Source organism: Haliotis cracherodii, unplaced genomic scaffold, assembly GCF_022045235.1.
Source record: "Haliotis cracherodii isolate W230 unplaced genomic scaffold, xgHalCrac1.p SCAF_3, whole genome shotgun sequence".
NCBI lineage: Eukaryota > Metazoa > Mollusca > Gastropoda > Lepetellida > Haliotidae > Haliotis > Haliotis cracherodii.
The window spans coordinates 22,142,560-22,158,911 of record NW_027266286.1 but is presented as its reverse complement, the minus strand read 5'-3'; the positions used below and the strand labels follow the sequence as shown (position 1 = coordinate 22,158,911).

Here is a 16,352-nt window from a genome sequence, read left to right as displayed (position 1 = left end):
GTATGATGGGTGATATCTCTTCATGAGACATGGTTAAATGGACTTTTGGATATGCTAGTTTGATGGGTGATATCTCTTCATGAGACATGGTTAAATGGACTTTTGGATATGCTAGTATGATGGGTGATATCTCTTCATGAGACATGGTTAAATGGACTTTTGGATATGCTAGTATGATGGGTGATATCTCTTCATGAGACATGGTTAAATGGACTTTTGGATATGCTAGTATGATGGGTGATATCTCTTCATGAGACATGGTTAAATGGACCTTTGGATATGCTAGTATGATGGGTGATATCTCTTCATGAGAAATGGTTAAATGGACTTTTGGATATGCTAGTATGATGGGTGATATCTCTTCATGAGACATGGTTAAATGGACTTTTGATATGTCTCTAAGCTGGGGATAACTGCTTGATGAGACACAGTTAAATGGACTTTTGATATGGTAGTATGCTGGGGGGATATCTCTTCATGAGAAATGGTTAAATGGACTTTTGCATATGCTAGTATGATAGGGATATCTCTCCATGAGACACAGTTAAATGGACCTTTTGATATGCTAGTATGATGGGGATATCTCTTCATCAGACATGGTTAAAGGTCTTTTGATATGCTAGTATGATGGGGATATCTCTTGATGAGAAACGGTAAAATGGACTTTTTATATGCTAGTATGATGGGGGATATCTAGACAAGACATAATCTATGAAATCTTTTATTACACAATACATTTCTTTCCGCTAATATTAAAACATAATTTTCTTGATGCTGATTCCATATGTGGAATAGAGCTGTCTAGAGCCAGCTAGAATTGTTTTTGTTAGTGTTTCTAGATTGGTTTTGTTTTCATAAAAAAATATATTCCACACTCATGTTGCAGGACTATCTCTTGAGATCTCATGAGACACAGTTAAATGGACATTTGATTTGTGTGTGTGCTGGATGATGTTTATTTGACATTAATTACTGTGTAGATGGGGCTTTCAATGTTGTTCATGTGATGTTACACCATACATTGTTCATCTGTGTTGATAGGCTTCACATTGAACTGACTGTTTCAGATATGGCTTCAACATTGAGGGACTAGACCGGAGTGGGCGTCGTCGGACAGTCAACAATGGCATCTTCACAGCCCGGGAGAGATATGACACAGAGGGCTTTGACTTCCAAGGTAGGGGAAACCGTCGTCATTGATGGCACTATCTGTGATTCCTTTAATTAGGGGCAAGTTCTTGGAGGCATTTTCATTAAATACAGATCATATGATATGTTAAAAGAATCATGTACAGCATGTTCTGATAGGTAGAAGCATGGACATGGTTTGAAATATCTTAAAGTATAAGTTTTTGTGAAGTTTGTGATAAAATACACATCTGAAAAAATAAGATCAATATTTCCCCTTTATCATAGAAATATCATTTATTTAGTTGATTATATTTTACATGTGTATTCATATCCATGAATATGAAAACACGGTTCCCATATATCAAATGTGCTGTCCAGGCTATGACATGTTGAATGTTTAGTCCAGGATGCGTGTTCCAGGCTATGACATGTTGAATGTGTTGTGCAGGCTATGCCATGTTGAATGTGCTGTAAAGGCTATGACATGATGAATGTTTAGTCCAGGATGCGTGTTCCAGGCTATGACATGTTGAATGTGTTGTGCAGGCTATGACATGTTGAATGTGCTGTAAAGGCTATGACATGTTGAATGTTTAGTCCAGGATGCGTGTTCCAGGCTATGACATGTTGAATGTGTTGTCCAGACTATGACATGTTGAATGTGTTGTCCAGGCTATGACATGTTGAATGTATTGTCCAGACTATGACATGTAGAATGTGTTGTCCAGGCTATGACATGTTGAATGTGTTGTCCAGGCTATGACATGTTGAATGTGTTGTCCAGGCTATGACATGTTGAATGTGTTGTGCAGGCTATGACATGTTGAATGTGTTGTCCAGGCTATGACATGTTGAATGTATTGTCCAGACTATGACATGTTGAATGTGTTGTCCAGGCTATGACATGTTGAATGTGTTGTCCAGATTATGACATGTTGAATGTGTTGTCCAGATTATGACATGTTGAATGTGTTGTCCAGATTATGCCATGTTGAATGTGTTGTCAAGGCTTTGACATGCTGAATGTGTTGTCCAGGCTATGACATGTTGAATGTGTTGTCCAGGCTATGACATGTTGAATGTGTTGTCCAGGCTATGACATGTTGAATGTGTTGTCCAGGCTATGACATGCTGAATGTATTGTCCAGGCTATGCCATGTTGAATGTGTTGTCCAGGCTATGACATGTTGAATGTATTGTCCAGGCTATGCCATGTTGAATGTGTTGTCCAGGCTATGACATGCTGAATGTGTTGTCCAGGCTGTGACATGTTGAATGTGTTGTGCAGGCTGTGACATGTTGAATGTGTTGTCCAGACTATGACATGTAGAATGTGTTGTCCAGGCTATGACATGTTGAATGTGTTGTGCAGGCTATGACATCTACGGATATGACGATGAGGGCTTTGACCGCCAAGGCTATGACGAGGATGGATTTGACAGGGAGGGCTTCAACAGAACAGGGTACAGCCGCATCGGCGAGTACGACGGCATCATTGACTACAACATGGAAGGCTACGACCCAGAAGGATTCAACAGGTAACAGAAGGAGTTGTCATTGTAGTCTGTGATTGTGTTTATGTGTGCACACATAACTATCAGATATTACTCACGGGAACAAGGAAGTCAGTGCACTTATTTTCAGTAATTCTCACTGCACAATATAATTTTTGCTTAATGTTGATTGGCTCTTTTAAGTGTTTTTATTGTTTTCGAAGCAGCCAATTGGAATATGCTGTCAAAACAATACATTGCCACAAACAATTATAGATGCTGTCATCCATTGTCCATGACGTCACAGAGGGTTTTATGTGTTATTGTTTCAACAGTAGACAGAGCTAATGCCACTTGTAACTGGGAAACATACAAGTTTCTGCATTTTACACAGAAAGATGACTATTGGTAATATATAAAATAACCTCCTTGCAATAGGGGATGACAGATTATCTGTCATTCATGATTTGTTTGTTTGTTGTTTAACGCCGCACTCAGCAATATTCAGCTATATGACGGCAGTCTGTAAATAATCAAGTCTGGACCAGACAATCCAGTAATTGACATCATGAACATCGATCCATGCAATTGGGATATGATGACATGCATCAACCAAGTCAGCAAGCCTGACCAACCGATCCCTTTAGTCACCTCTTACGACAAGCATAGTCGCCATTTACGGCAAGCATTGGTTGCTGAAGACCTATTTTATCCCGGATCTTCACGGGTTCTGACCTTCATGTAATGATGATAAGAGTGCTTTGAAACACTAATTCACTCAGGGCAGGCAATCCGTATTCCGAGTAACTCATTGGTTATTTTCTGGGGTGGGGGGGCATTAATATTTAGTCCCATAGGGGTCAGCAGTCGTATTAATTTGGAGATGCATTTATTTCAAGATTTACTTACAAAGGCAGACCACCTGCGTGGTCTAGTAGTAGAGCGTCTGCCCAGAGGGCGGAAGGTCCGGGGTTCGATCCCCAACCGCATCATACCAAAAGACGTTAAAAGATGGAACTTGTTGTTACATTATCTGGCGCTCGGCATTAAGGGGCTAAAACAAGGACTGGTCGGCTCGGAGTCAGTATACTGTGTCTGAGTGGAGTGTTCATGTTAAAGTGCGGCATGGTATCTCAGTGAGCTAGCACTATAAATCGGCAGCCACAAAAACACACACATGTACATGCACGTCGCTATATAAGTGCAATAATCTTGGACACAACGTTAAACCCAATTTCACCTCACCCTCTTACAAAGGCAGCTTTTAATCAGGCTGTATAGTGTTATCTAAATGTTTTTGAATTAGGGTTAGTGAGAAAATTCTTTTTTGAAAAAATTTGGCAGTTCTTAATACAATGTTATATTTACTGTTTCTTTTTGCCCCAGGGCTGGGTACAACTGCCACGGCTTTAACCGAGAGGGTCTGGACATCTACGGCGTGTCAGCCGGGTTCATGTACAGTTGTCGGTCCATGACGCTCCAGAAGTGTCAGGCAACGGAGGCCCGCGATGTGCAGGTGGTGCAGTTCACGCCAGGGAAACGCTGCGAGGAGGTGACGTGTGGGGAGACCTGCGGATGCATGTACAACAACCAGACATACAAGCCGGGGGACACGTTCCGGTCGGGTTGTCAGACATGCTCCTGCACAGAGAAGGGCGTGGTCGTCTGTGTGTGTGACGCCCCCGTGAGGAGGAAGGAGGTGAGAGAGCTGACGAGGGAGGAGCGCGAGAGATACCAGCTGGCTATCAGGAAGCTGATGGTTCAGACAGGTCGTCCGTCCAAGTGGCTCCGTCTGGCCCAGATGTACGCCTCACATCTGCCACAAGCTGTGGGCAATGACGCCTTCCTGCCCTGGCACCGCTACTTCCTGTGGCACGTGGAACAAGCCTTGCAGGATATTGACTGCAGAATCGCCATACCCTACTACGACTGGACAACTGACGCGGGAAAGCCAGAGAAATCACTCATCTGGGGTGCTAACATGTTTGGCGGAAATGGCATGAATGCTTCCGACTGTGTCTCGTACCATCCTTTCAAGAACTATTTCCCCCCGTACTGGTCCCCATGTCTCAGACGTAGATTCGACACATCCGTCAACATGCCAGACCTTGTCAACGTCCAGCTGGCACTACGGGAACCATCCTTCCAGAAGTTCCGTCTCAGGATGGAGGTGTACACCAAACTGTTCCAGACATTTGTTGGAGGTCACATGAGCACGGCTATGAGTGCCTATGATCCAGTGTTCCTGTCTGTTGTTGCCTTCATCGATAGTTTGTGGGACACATGGCAGATGACACACAGCGATGGTTTACTGCGATACCCTCAAGGTCGTCGGTACCTTCCCATGATTCCCTTCAAGGTCACCCCAGACAATGTGATGGACCTCCGTATTCAGATGTGCGTTGAATACGTGCCCCTCACACAAGGGGCTCCATGTAATGAGACGGAAGTGCGTAACTATGGTTACGATGTAAACGGATATGATCGCCATGGTTACAACAGAGCAGGATATGACGTTGACGGTTACGACACACTCGGTGTTAGTAAAGACGGGGATCTTGACGATCGCGGTATTTATGATATTCGTGGTTATAACAGACGTGGATATGGCCGCTCTGGGTATGATATGTCTGGCATGGATGAATTTGGTTTCTATGTCGACACGTACAACATGGATGGATTTGATGCAAATGGTTACGACAGATCAGGGTACGATAGATATGGCTTTAACCGAAGTGGAGTGACACCGTTTGGCTTCCACAAAAATGCCTCCTACCTGGGTATGCATGAGGTCAAATTGGATGCATTTGACACCTATGGCTTCAACAAATACGGGTATGACAAGTTTGGCTTTGATCGTGAAGGGTTTGATCGTTTTGGGTTCGATTCGAAGGGCTACAACCGCCGTATATGCAACTTCTACAATCTGGGTCCTCTGAACGTGGTGGTTAGCCATTACATCAGGAATAAGCTGAACAAATTGGACAATGAGACCCTCCGGAATGTAAAGCGTATTTGTCCACCAGTGACATCACTACCGGACTGGCAGGTGACAAACAGTTGGCTGGATCGCGGAGACCAGGTACAGCTGATAGAGACAATAGAGAGGACGGATGCCCGCGCCCAGGAGACTGGGTTTATGGCTCGGAACTACAGCGTGGATAAGGACTTGATCTGGCTGCCATTGCCGCCTGATGAACAGTGAGTACTGTGCTCTTTGTATATCTTCAGGTGTTTTTTAACACACTTGGCATAAATATTTTTTCCTAAAAAAACAACTGAAAATGAAAACAATTTTTTTGTTTAAATGATCCCTGTTACGGGTTAGGAGAACTTAAAAAATATAAAAAAAATTGTATTTTTTTTTAAAAACCAAGTCAAAACAATTAATTTCCTTCCCTAGTTGAACTATTTGAAATGTATTTTTATTGTTGAAATTAGTAAATTGAACGACAGTAGAGAAAAAAATATGTCTATCTTTTGATTTATGAAATTGTCGGATTGAGAAGTCATTTAAAAAAATACCTTATTTTTTGTCAGAAAGTGTTTCTTTTACTGGCCATATCGACTACATTACTTCACCAATGATTTCATATAAAAAAGCCAGAGATATATTTTACTTTGCAAATAATTTTTTCTTTTCCTTTTCACTTAAAAAGCTTTGATACTTGTCAGTCAGTATATTTAATTGTGCAGCATATATACTAGAGCTTGTGAGAAACATCTTGGTGTTGTTTAGTGAAAAACATAAAAAAGTGATTTCCAGATCACCTTATCCTGATTATGGTTTTCTACAATTTCCACATTACTTTGCGACTGAAGAAGGCAAGAAAAAACAAAAATTAGACCAAGCCCTAACAATTCACTCTCACCCTCACTCTCTCACAACCACCACCCACCCAGTGACCCCCCCTCGCTGTTGCAGACTGTGCCTGGTGACCCACATGTACACTGACTGCCCCCTGGACAACCCTGCTGTCCTGTGTCCGGACGACCTGTGTGAGGCCCGCAACTGCCCAGGTAGGTCATAGATCAAGCAAACACCATGACACCTATTGCAACCTCCTGCAACCTATTGCAACCTCCTGCAACCTATTGCAACCTCCTGCAACCTCCTGCAACCTATTGCAACCTCCTGCTACCTATTGCAACCTCCTGCAACCTATTGCAACCTCCTGCTACCTATTGCAACCTCCTGCAACCTATTGCAACCTATTGCAACCTCCTGCAACCTATTGCAACCTCCTGCAACCTATTGCAACCTCCTGCTACCTATTGCAATCTCCTGCAACATTTTGCAACCTCCTGCTACCTATTGCAACCTCCTGCTACCTATTGCAACCTCCTGCAACCTATTGCAACCTCCTGCTACCTATTGCAACCTCCTGCAACCTATTGCAACCTCCTGCTACCTATTGCAACCTCCTGCAACCTATTGCAACCTCCTGCTACCTATTGCAACCTCCTGCAACCTATTGCAACCTATTGCAACCTCCTGCTACCTATTGCAACCTCCTGCAACCTATTGCAACCTCCTGCTACCTATTGCAACCTCCTGCAACCTATTGCAACCTCCTGCACCAGAAAGGAATATAACACTGAGGCTATCATTAGTATACTACTCAAAAGAATTAAGGATAAGATATAAGATATATAACTTCTTTATTACAATTAGGAGCCATGTTTCGGTGTAGGTTCTAACTCTGTTATCAAACCGTTTCACTAGCTTGATAATAAAGAAGTTGTTCATCCATTTATCTTATCGGTACTCCAACTTCTAAATGCATCTCGAAGGGACTGCCTCCGTGGTCTAGTGGTAGAGCGTCCGCCCGGAGAGCGGAAGGTCGGGGGTTTGATCCCCGGCCGCGCCATACCAAAAGACGTTAAAAGATGGAACTTGTTACCCTGTCTGGCGTTCGGCATTAAGGGGGTAGGACTGGTCGGCTTGGAGTCAGTATACTGTGTCTGAGTGGGGTATTCATGTTAAACTGCGACATGGTATCTCAGTGGGCTGGCACTATAAATCGGCATCAGTCCGGACTAGTTCAGGCAGCCACACAAACACACACACGTGCATGCACGTCACTATATAAGTGCAATAATCTTGGACGCGACGTTAAACCCAATTTCACCTCACCTCACCTCACCTCTCAAAGAAGTTACTCAAAAGAAGTTAAAGAACACCTGGGAGACATGATTAACTATAATCATATGAAAAAAGGGAGCTCTTTGACATCTTTTGAGTACCGGTAGTCTTAACAAAAAGAGTTAGGGGTTTGGGGTTATAGGTTTCCTTGTGACACATATTTGTTAGAAGATTTGGACAGAATAAAAAGGATAAGAACTGTAGAGTTTATATTGTTCTTCAAAATGTTATCTGAATATATTGATGTGTGCCGAGTTAAGCTTGTAATACTGTTCAACATATTATATGCACATTTGTTGTCGTGGTGTATGTGTGAGTTTGCATTTAAGGGAATAAAAGGATTATTTCTTTCATAATATAATTGCACGCTCTCTGTTAGTTTTGGGTATAACTGGGTTCCGTTCCTTAAAGCAATCTTATCTGTATGTGTGTTGTGAGCTTCTGTTAAAGTAAGGGAGTTCTGATAGTCTTAGCGTTGAGACTGCTTTGCGGAATGGTTCCCTGAAACCAATATTTATTGAACCCTAATGCCTGAAGTAGTAAGACCAAGGCACAGCATGTGTACAGGAAGGAAAGGTTTCTCACGTTTATTATGATGACTGACTTGTGAAGATTTGGGGTAGAATAGGTCTTCAGCAACTCATGCTTGCTGTAAAAGGCGACTACCGGTATGCTTGTCCTTAGAGGCGGTCAGGGATCGGGTGGTCAGGCTTGCTGACTTGGTTGATGCATGTCATCGATACCGATTGTGTGGACTGATGCTCATAATATGAATCACTGGATTATTTACAGACCACCGTCATATAGCTGGAATATTGCTGAATGCGGCATTAAACAACAAACAAAATAAAATATTATGGCGACTAATAACTGTTTTTCCTTTTTCAGCCCACCCAACAGCTGTTTGTCGGACTAGCAGTTGTGGTTACTGTCACCACGAGTGGTATGACGGTGTGACCGGCAACATGCTCAACTGTTCTGGTGGGTAACACTCTTCTTTATGGTGCTCCATGTGACGAGTCGAACATTCACATGTTGAACATGTGTATCTTTATACACTCAAAAGAAGTTAAAGAACACTTAACTTTTTATATGACTATAGTAAGTCATTCATGGTTGATGGGTATTGCAGTACACAGTCTTCCAATTGTGGGTGTTCTTTAATTTGTTTTGAGTACCCTTGAAGATATCCAGGGTAGAATAGGTCTTAGCAACCCATGCTTGCTGTAAGAGGCAACTGACTATGCTTGTCGGAAGACTAACATGAACGGTAGGTCAGACTCGCTTACTTGGTTGATGCATGTCATCGGTCCAAATTCATGGTCCAATGTGCATGACGTCAATCACTGGATTGTCTGGTCCAGACTCTATTATTTACAGACTGCCGTCATATAGCTGGAATATTGCTGAGTGTGGCGTTAAACAACAAACAAACAAACAAACAAACAAGTATCTGTGTGACGATGTGGGGGAGATTCCTGGTCAGTGTTGGGCCCAGTGTCACATGCTTATCTACTAATTGAGTGAGTGATTATGGTTTTATGCTGCTTTTAGGAATATTAGACCAATATCACGGTGGGGGACACCAGAAATGGGCTTCACGCATTGTATCTATGTTGGGAAATGAACCAAGGTCTCCGGTGTGATGAGCGAACGCTTTAACCACTAGGCTACCCTACTGACCCTAGACTAAAATGAGGATTGGGTGGTCTCAATGTTGGACCTAGCTGATTGTTTGTCATTCAATCCTGATGACAGGGCAGTTGCTCATGCTATCGACCACTTTTCTAACCCATACCATATTATTTTAGAATTGACTTCAATACTTTTTGTGTTTATGGAGGTATAAGAAGCACTGTGCAAGAAGCGCATATACACAAAGTGTGCACCATAATGAGTGAGTGAGTGAGTTGAGTTTAACGCCACTTTTAATAGTAGTCCAATTATATCGCGGCGTGTCAGCTTAATGTGGGAGGGAAGCCCGAAGTGATGCAGGTCTCAGACGTTAACCACTTCGGTGAAACCCACGAGGACGGGTATGATGCTGACAAACCTAGAAACATAATCAGGGCGAACCTGGATTCGAACCCACAATCATAGGTTTCTGGCGTGCCCAAGGGACGCAACTTTGCACAGCGAATCACGGCACCTTAGACGACTGGGCCACCCGTGCCCTCTGTGCACCATAAACACAGATACATATTGAAGTCAATTCTTATAAATAAATACATCAACAATAAGAACTTCACAGACTGCTTATTTCATCATTAACACACAACAGACTGTAGACAACAGTACGAAATCAGTGACGTTCAGCGCAATGTAACACAAGCCCCACCCATTCTATTATCAGCCACTCAGGAAACAGAAGTTTATTAGGAGGTGTGTCCTAATTATGAAACATAAGTGCACCAAAATTTTTTGTTAGGCGATCAAATTCCATGGAATCGCTTGCAATTTATCTATTTACAGGATGTCATGATATGGCTGGAATAGGGCTGACTATGGCATCAAACGACATTTACTCACTCACTCTGTGGCGTGTTGCTGGACAAATAATGCATTGAACATGTTTCATTTCTGCAGGCTGCTATGACGAGGATGTCCGCGAGCGACGTGAGGGTGAGACTTGGAACAATGGCAGGTGTCAGAATTGTCTGTGTCAGGTGAGAACAATGGTTTCAGATCAGTTTTGGGTCATGTTTGAAAAATGGTGTCAGATTGTTTATGTCAACAACGGGGGCAGAGGTGTGTTTCAGGTGAGAACAATGGGGGCAGAGGTGTATGTCATGTGGGAACAACTGGGGCAGATGTGTATGTCATGTGGGAACAATGGGGGCAGATGTGTATGTCATGTGGGAACAATGGGGGCAGAGGTGTATGTCATGTGGGAACAATGGGGACCGAGGTGTATGTCATGTGGGAACAATGGGGGCAGATGTGTATGTCATGTGGGAACAATGGGGACCGAGGTGTATGTCATGTGGGAACAATGGGGGCAGATGTGTATGTCATGTGGGAACAATGGGGGCAGATGTGTATGTCATGTGGGAACAATGGGGGCAGAGGTGTATGTCATGTGGGAACAATGGGGACCGAGGTGTATGTCATGTGGGAACAATGGGGGCAGATGTGTATGTCATGTGGGAACAATGGGGACCGAGGTGTATGTCATGTGGGAACAATGGGGGCAGATGTGTATGTCATGTGGGAACAATGGGGGCAGATGTGTATGTCATGTGGGAACAATGGGGGCAGAGGTGTATGTCATGTGGGAACAATAGAGGCAGAGGTGTATGTCATGTGGGAACAATGGGGGCAGATGTGTATGTCATGTGGGAACAATGGGGGCAGAGGTGTATGTCATGTGGGAACAATGGAGGCAGATGTGTATGTCATGTGGGAACAATGGGGGCAGATGTGTATGTCAGGTGAGAACAATTGGGGCAGATGTGTATGTCATGTGGGAACAATGGGGGCAGATGTGTATGTCATGTGGGAACAATGGGGGCAGAAGTGTATGTCATGTGGGAACAATAGGGGCAGAAGTGTATGTCATGTGAGAACAATGGGGACCGAGGTGTATGTCATGTGGGAACAATGGGGACCGAGGTGTATATCATGTGGGAACAATGGGGGCAGAAGTGTATGTCATGTGGGAACAATGGAGGCAGATGTGTATGTCATGTGGGAACAATGGAGGCAGATGTGTATGTCATGTGGGAACAATGGGGGCAGATGTGTATGTCATGTGGGAACAATGGGGGCAGATGTGTATGTCATGTGGGAACAATGGGGGCAGAAGTGTATGTCATGTGGGAACAATGGGGGCAGATGTGTATGTCATGTGGGAACAATGGGGGCAGATGTGTATGTCATGTGGGAACAATGGGGGCAGATGTGTATGTCATGTGGGAACAATGGAGGCAGATGTGTATGTCATGTGGGAACAATGGGGGCAGAGGTGTGTTTCAGGTGAGAACAGTGGGGGCAGAGGTGTATGTCATGTGGGAACAATGGAGGCAGATGTGTATGTCATGTGGGAACAATGGGGGCAGATGTGTATGTCATGTGGGAACAATGGGGGCAGATGTGTATGTCATGTGGGAACAATGGGGGCAGATGTGTATGTCATGTGGGAACAATGGGGGCAGATGTGTATGTCATGTGGGAACAATGGGGGCAGATGTGTATGTCATGTGGGAACAATGGAGGCAGATGTGTATGTCATGTGGGAACAATGGGGGCAGATGTGTATGTCATGTGGGAACAATGGAGGCAGATGTGTATGTCATGTGGGAACAATGGGGGCAGAGGTGTATGTCATGTGAGAACAATGGGGGCAGATGTGTATGTCATGTGAGAACAAAGGGTCAGGTATGTGTAGTGAGATAAGTTGTGTCAGATGTGTATGTCAGATGAGTTTAATGAGAACACAGGGGCTTTAAGTGTGTGCAGCAAATCAGGACAATGATGTAACGTGTATGTAGTGAGAACAAAGGTGTCATGTGTGTAGTGTGTGTGTCAGTTGTAGACAATGGGTCACGTGTGTGTAGTGAGAACAAAGGTGTCAGGTGTGTAGTGTGTGTGTCAGTTGTAGACAATGATGTAACGTGTGTGTAGTGAGAACAAAGGTGTCAGGTGTGTAGTGTGTGTGTCAGTTGTAGACAATGATGTAACGTGTGTAGTGAGAACAAAGGTGTCAGGTGTGTAGTGTGTGTGTCAGTTGTAGACAATGATGTTACGTGTGTGTAGTGAGAACAAAGGTGTCAGGTGTGTAGTGTGCGTGTCAGTTGTAGACAATGATGTAACGTGTATCTAGTGAGAACAAAGGTGTCAGGTGTGTAGTGTGTGTGTCAGTTGTAGACAATGATGTAACGTGTGTGTAGTGAGAACAAAGGTGTCAGGTGTGTAGTGTGTGTGTCAGTTGTAGACAATGATGTAACGTGTATCTAGTGAGAACAAAGGTGTCAGGTGTGTAGTGTGTGTGTCAGTTGTAGACAATGATGTAACGTGTGTGTAGTGAGAACAAAGGTGTCAGGTGTGTAGTGTGTGTGTCAGTTGTAGACAATGATGTAACGTGTATCTAGTGAGAACAAAGGTGTCAGGTGTGTAGTGTGTGTGTCAGTTGTAGACAATGATGTAACGTGTGTGTAGTGAGAACAAAGGTGTCAGGTGTGTAGTGTGTGTGTCAGTTGTAGACAATGATGTAACGTGTATCTAGTGAGAACAAAGGTGTCAGGTGTGTAGTGTGTGTGTCAGTTGTAGACAATGGGGTCACGTGTATCTAGTGAGAACAAAGGTGTCAGGTGTGTAGTGTGTGTGTCAGTTGTAGACAATGGGGTCACGTGTATCTAGTGAGAACAAAGGTGTCAGGTGTTTAGTGTGTGTGTCAGTTGTAGACAATGATGTAACGTGTATCTAGTGAGAACAAAGGTGTCAGGTGTGTAGTGTGTGTGTCAGTTGTAGACAATGGGGTCACGTGTATCTAGTGAGAACAAAGGTGTCAGGTGTGTAGTATGTGTGTCAGTTGTAGACAATGATGTAACGTGTGTAGTGAGAACAAAGGTGTCAGGTGTGTAGTGTGTGTGTCAGTTGTAGACAATGATGTAACGTGTATCTAGTGAGAACAAAGGTGTCAGGTGTGTAGTGTGTGTGTCAGTTGTAGACAATGATGTAACGTGTGTAGTGAGAACAAAGGTGTCAGGTGTGTAGTGTGTGTGTCAGTTGTAGACAATGATGTAACGTGTGTGTAGTGAGAACAAAGGTGTCAGGTGTGTAGTGTGTGTGTCAGTTGTAGACAATGATGTAACGTGTGTAGTGAGAACAAAGGTGTCAGGTGTGTAGTGTGTGTGTCAGTTGTAGACAATGATGTTACGTGTGTGTAGTGAGAACAAAGGTGTCAGGTGTGTAGTGTGTGTGTCAGTTGTAGACAATGGGTCACGTGTGTAGTGAGAACAAAGGTGTCAGGTGTGTAGTGTGTGTGTCAGTTGTAGACAATGGGTCACGTGTGTGTAGTGAGAACAAAGGTGTCAGGTGTGTAGTGTGTGTGTCAGTTGTAGACAATGATGTAACGTGTGTAGTGAGAACAAAGGTGTCAGGTGTGTAGTGTGTGTGTCAGTTGTAGACAATGATGTAACGTGTGTGTAGTGAGAACAAAGGTGTCAGGTGTGTAGTGTGTGTGTCAGTTGTAGACAATGATGTTACGTGTGTGTAGTGAGAACAAAGGTGTCAGGTGTGTAGTGTGTGTGTCAGTTGTAGACAATGATGTAACGTGTATCTAGTGAGAACAAAGGTGTCAGGTGTGTAGTGTGTGTGTCAGTTGTAGACAATGATGTAACGTGTGTGTAGTGAGAACAAAGGTGTCAGGTGTGTAGTGTGTGTGTCAGTTGTAGACAATGATGTAACGTGTATCTAGTGAGAACAAAGGTGTCAGGTGTGTAGTGTGTGTGTCAGTTGTAGACAATGATGTAACGTGTGTGTAGTGAGAACAAAGGTGTCAGGTGTGTAGTGTGTGTGTCAGTTGTAGACAATGGGGTCACGTGTATCTAGTGAGAACAAAGGTGTCAGGTGTTTAGTGTGTGTGTCAGTTGTAGACAATGATGTAACGTGTATCTAGTGAGAACAAAGGTGTCAGGTGTGTAGTGTGTGTGTCAGTTGTAGACAATGGGGTCACGTGTATCTAGTTAGAACAAAGGTGTCAGGTGTGTAGTGTGTGTGTCAGTTGTAGACAATGATGTAACGTGTATCTAGTGAGAACAAAGGTGTCAGGTGTGTAGTGTGTGTGTCAGTTGTAGACAATGGGGTCACGTGTGTGTGTGTAAATCTGATGATTGCCGATAGTATCTTTCTATACTGTAATGTGGTGTTTCAGGAAGGACTGATTGAATGCACACCCAAGGTGTGTCCACCCACGACTTGCCAACATCCCATCACCATGACAGATGCCTGCTGCCTTACATGTGAAGGTAGGTATTGTTCTCTCTGTACCCTGTGAAGGTAGGTATTGTGCTCTCTGTACCCTGTGAAGGTAGGTATTGTGCTCTCTGTACCTTGTGAAGGTAGGTATTGTTCTCTCTGTACCCTGTGAAGGTAAGTATTGTGCTCTCTGTACCCAGTGAAGGTAGGTTTTTTGCTCTCTGTGAAGGTATTGTGTGCACTGGTTCAGTATTGTGTTCAGTGCTCTGTGAAAATATTGTGCTCTTGTTAATATTTTGTTTTCTCACTGAATATATTGTCAAGATGTGTTGTAGAACATACATATACACATATTCAACTATTTCTGAAACCAAAATATATGACACTAACAACATTTTAAAGCTAACCCAAAATTAATAGTGAATTTGAACACCCAGTATCAGCACATTGCTGTTCATAACAGTTTTTGAGCAATGGTTGATTCTTGCTGATCCATCTGGTTGCAGCTGGTTGCAGCTTCAAGGGCAACAAGTACCTGACAGGGACGCGGTTCCCGGACCCGGAGGATGCCTGTGTCAGCTGTGTGTGTAACCGCGGCAACGTGAGCTGCAGCGTGGCCAGCTGCCCCGACCTGGGGGACTGTCAGAGCCCCATCCAGCTGGAGGGGGAGTGTTGTCCAGTGTGTCTTGACTGTGGGGCTCATGCTAATGCCACCAAGTGGTTCCCCAGCCCCTGCCAGGAATGTTCCTGTGTGGTGAGTGCTGGCTTATTACTAGGGCAGTAATCTGTTTATTTTTCTCTTTATGGGTGAGGTAAAGTGAAATGGGCTTTAACGTCGCGATTTGCAATATTTTATTATACCAGGCCGCAGTTAAACATGAATACACCACTCAGATGCCGTATACTGACTTCGAGCCGACCTGTCCATGTTTTAGTTCCTTAACGCCGACCACCAGGCAGGGCAACAACAAGTACCATCTTTTAACGTCTTTTGGTATGACGCGGACAGGGATCGAACCCCGGACCTTCCTCTCTCCAGGTGTAGGGTCTACCACTAGACCACAGAGGCAGTGTTTCTCTTTATTGATTTGACTGACTGGAGTCATGAAATAAAATACATATTGTTTGGATGTATATTAGTTCAACTGGCCACTCAAATCTTTGAGCAAATGCACTGAATATAGTCTCAGGTCACTGCAAGCACTGTATACGAGATGAAAGCCTTCTGATAGAAGTAGATACTCTGAATACTCTAAAAATAGTTAGCATCAACATTTATTTTTTATTTGTTTTTTTAATGTTTTTTTTATTTCCTGATTAGCAATTTATTAATTTAGATATTTTTACAAACAAACCCAACAACACAAACAGCATTATGAAAAAATGCAAACAAATCACCTGCACAGTTATACATTTTTACCTTGACCCACCCAAGGTAACAGGTTAGCCAAAAATATGAAAATCATGAAATAAGAGTGTATTGCCTTTCTTAACATACTATTTTAAAGTGCATCATCAGCAAGCTCCATCCCAGTGCGTGCAACATTCATAACACTCCCAGTATAGAGTTCAAGGGATAGGTATCACTGTGAGGAATTTGTTAATGTAGTTTTGCAATATATGTGCTGCTGCTGTTATTTGACAGGTTGCTTGTTTGGCTCGTA

General features: G+C 43.5%; 1 protein-coding gene across 1 annotated transcript in view; it reads left to right on the top strand.

Moving 5' to 3' along the window:
- LOC139474085 (uncharacterized) overlaps window positions 1-16,352 on the top strand; it is a 189,606-nt gene that overhangs the window by 53,788 nt on the left and 119,466 nt on the right. The window contains exons 17-24 of the mRNA XM_071256950.1: window positions 1,068-1,177; window positions 2,504-2,669; window positions 4,011-5,825; window positions 6,550-6,644; window positions 8,659-8,751; window positions 10,357-10,436; window positions 14,645-14,738; window positions 15,195-15,442. Coding sequence (XP_071113051.1) covers window positions 1,068-1,177; window positions 2,504-2,669; window positions 4,011-5,825; window positions 6,550-6,644; window positions 8,659-8,751; window positions 10,357-10,436; window positions 14,645-14,738; window positions 15,195-15,442 — 2,701 coding nt within the window. The remainder of the gene's footprint in view (window positions 1-1,067; window positions 1,178-2,503; window positions 2,670-4,010; window positions 5,826-6,549; window positions 6,645-8,658; window positions 8,752-10,356; window positions 10,437-14,644; window positions 14,739-15,194; window positions 15,443-16,352) is intronic.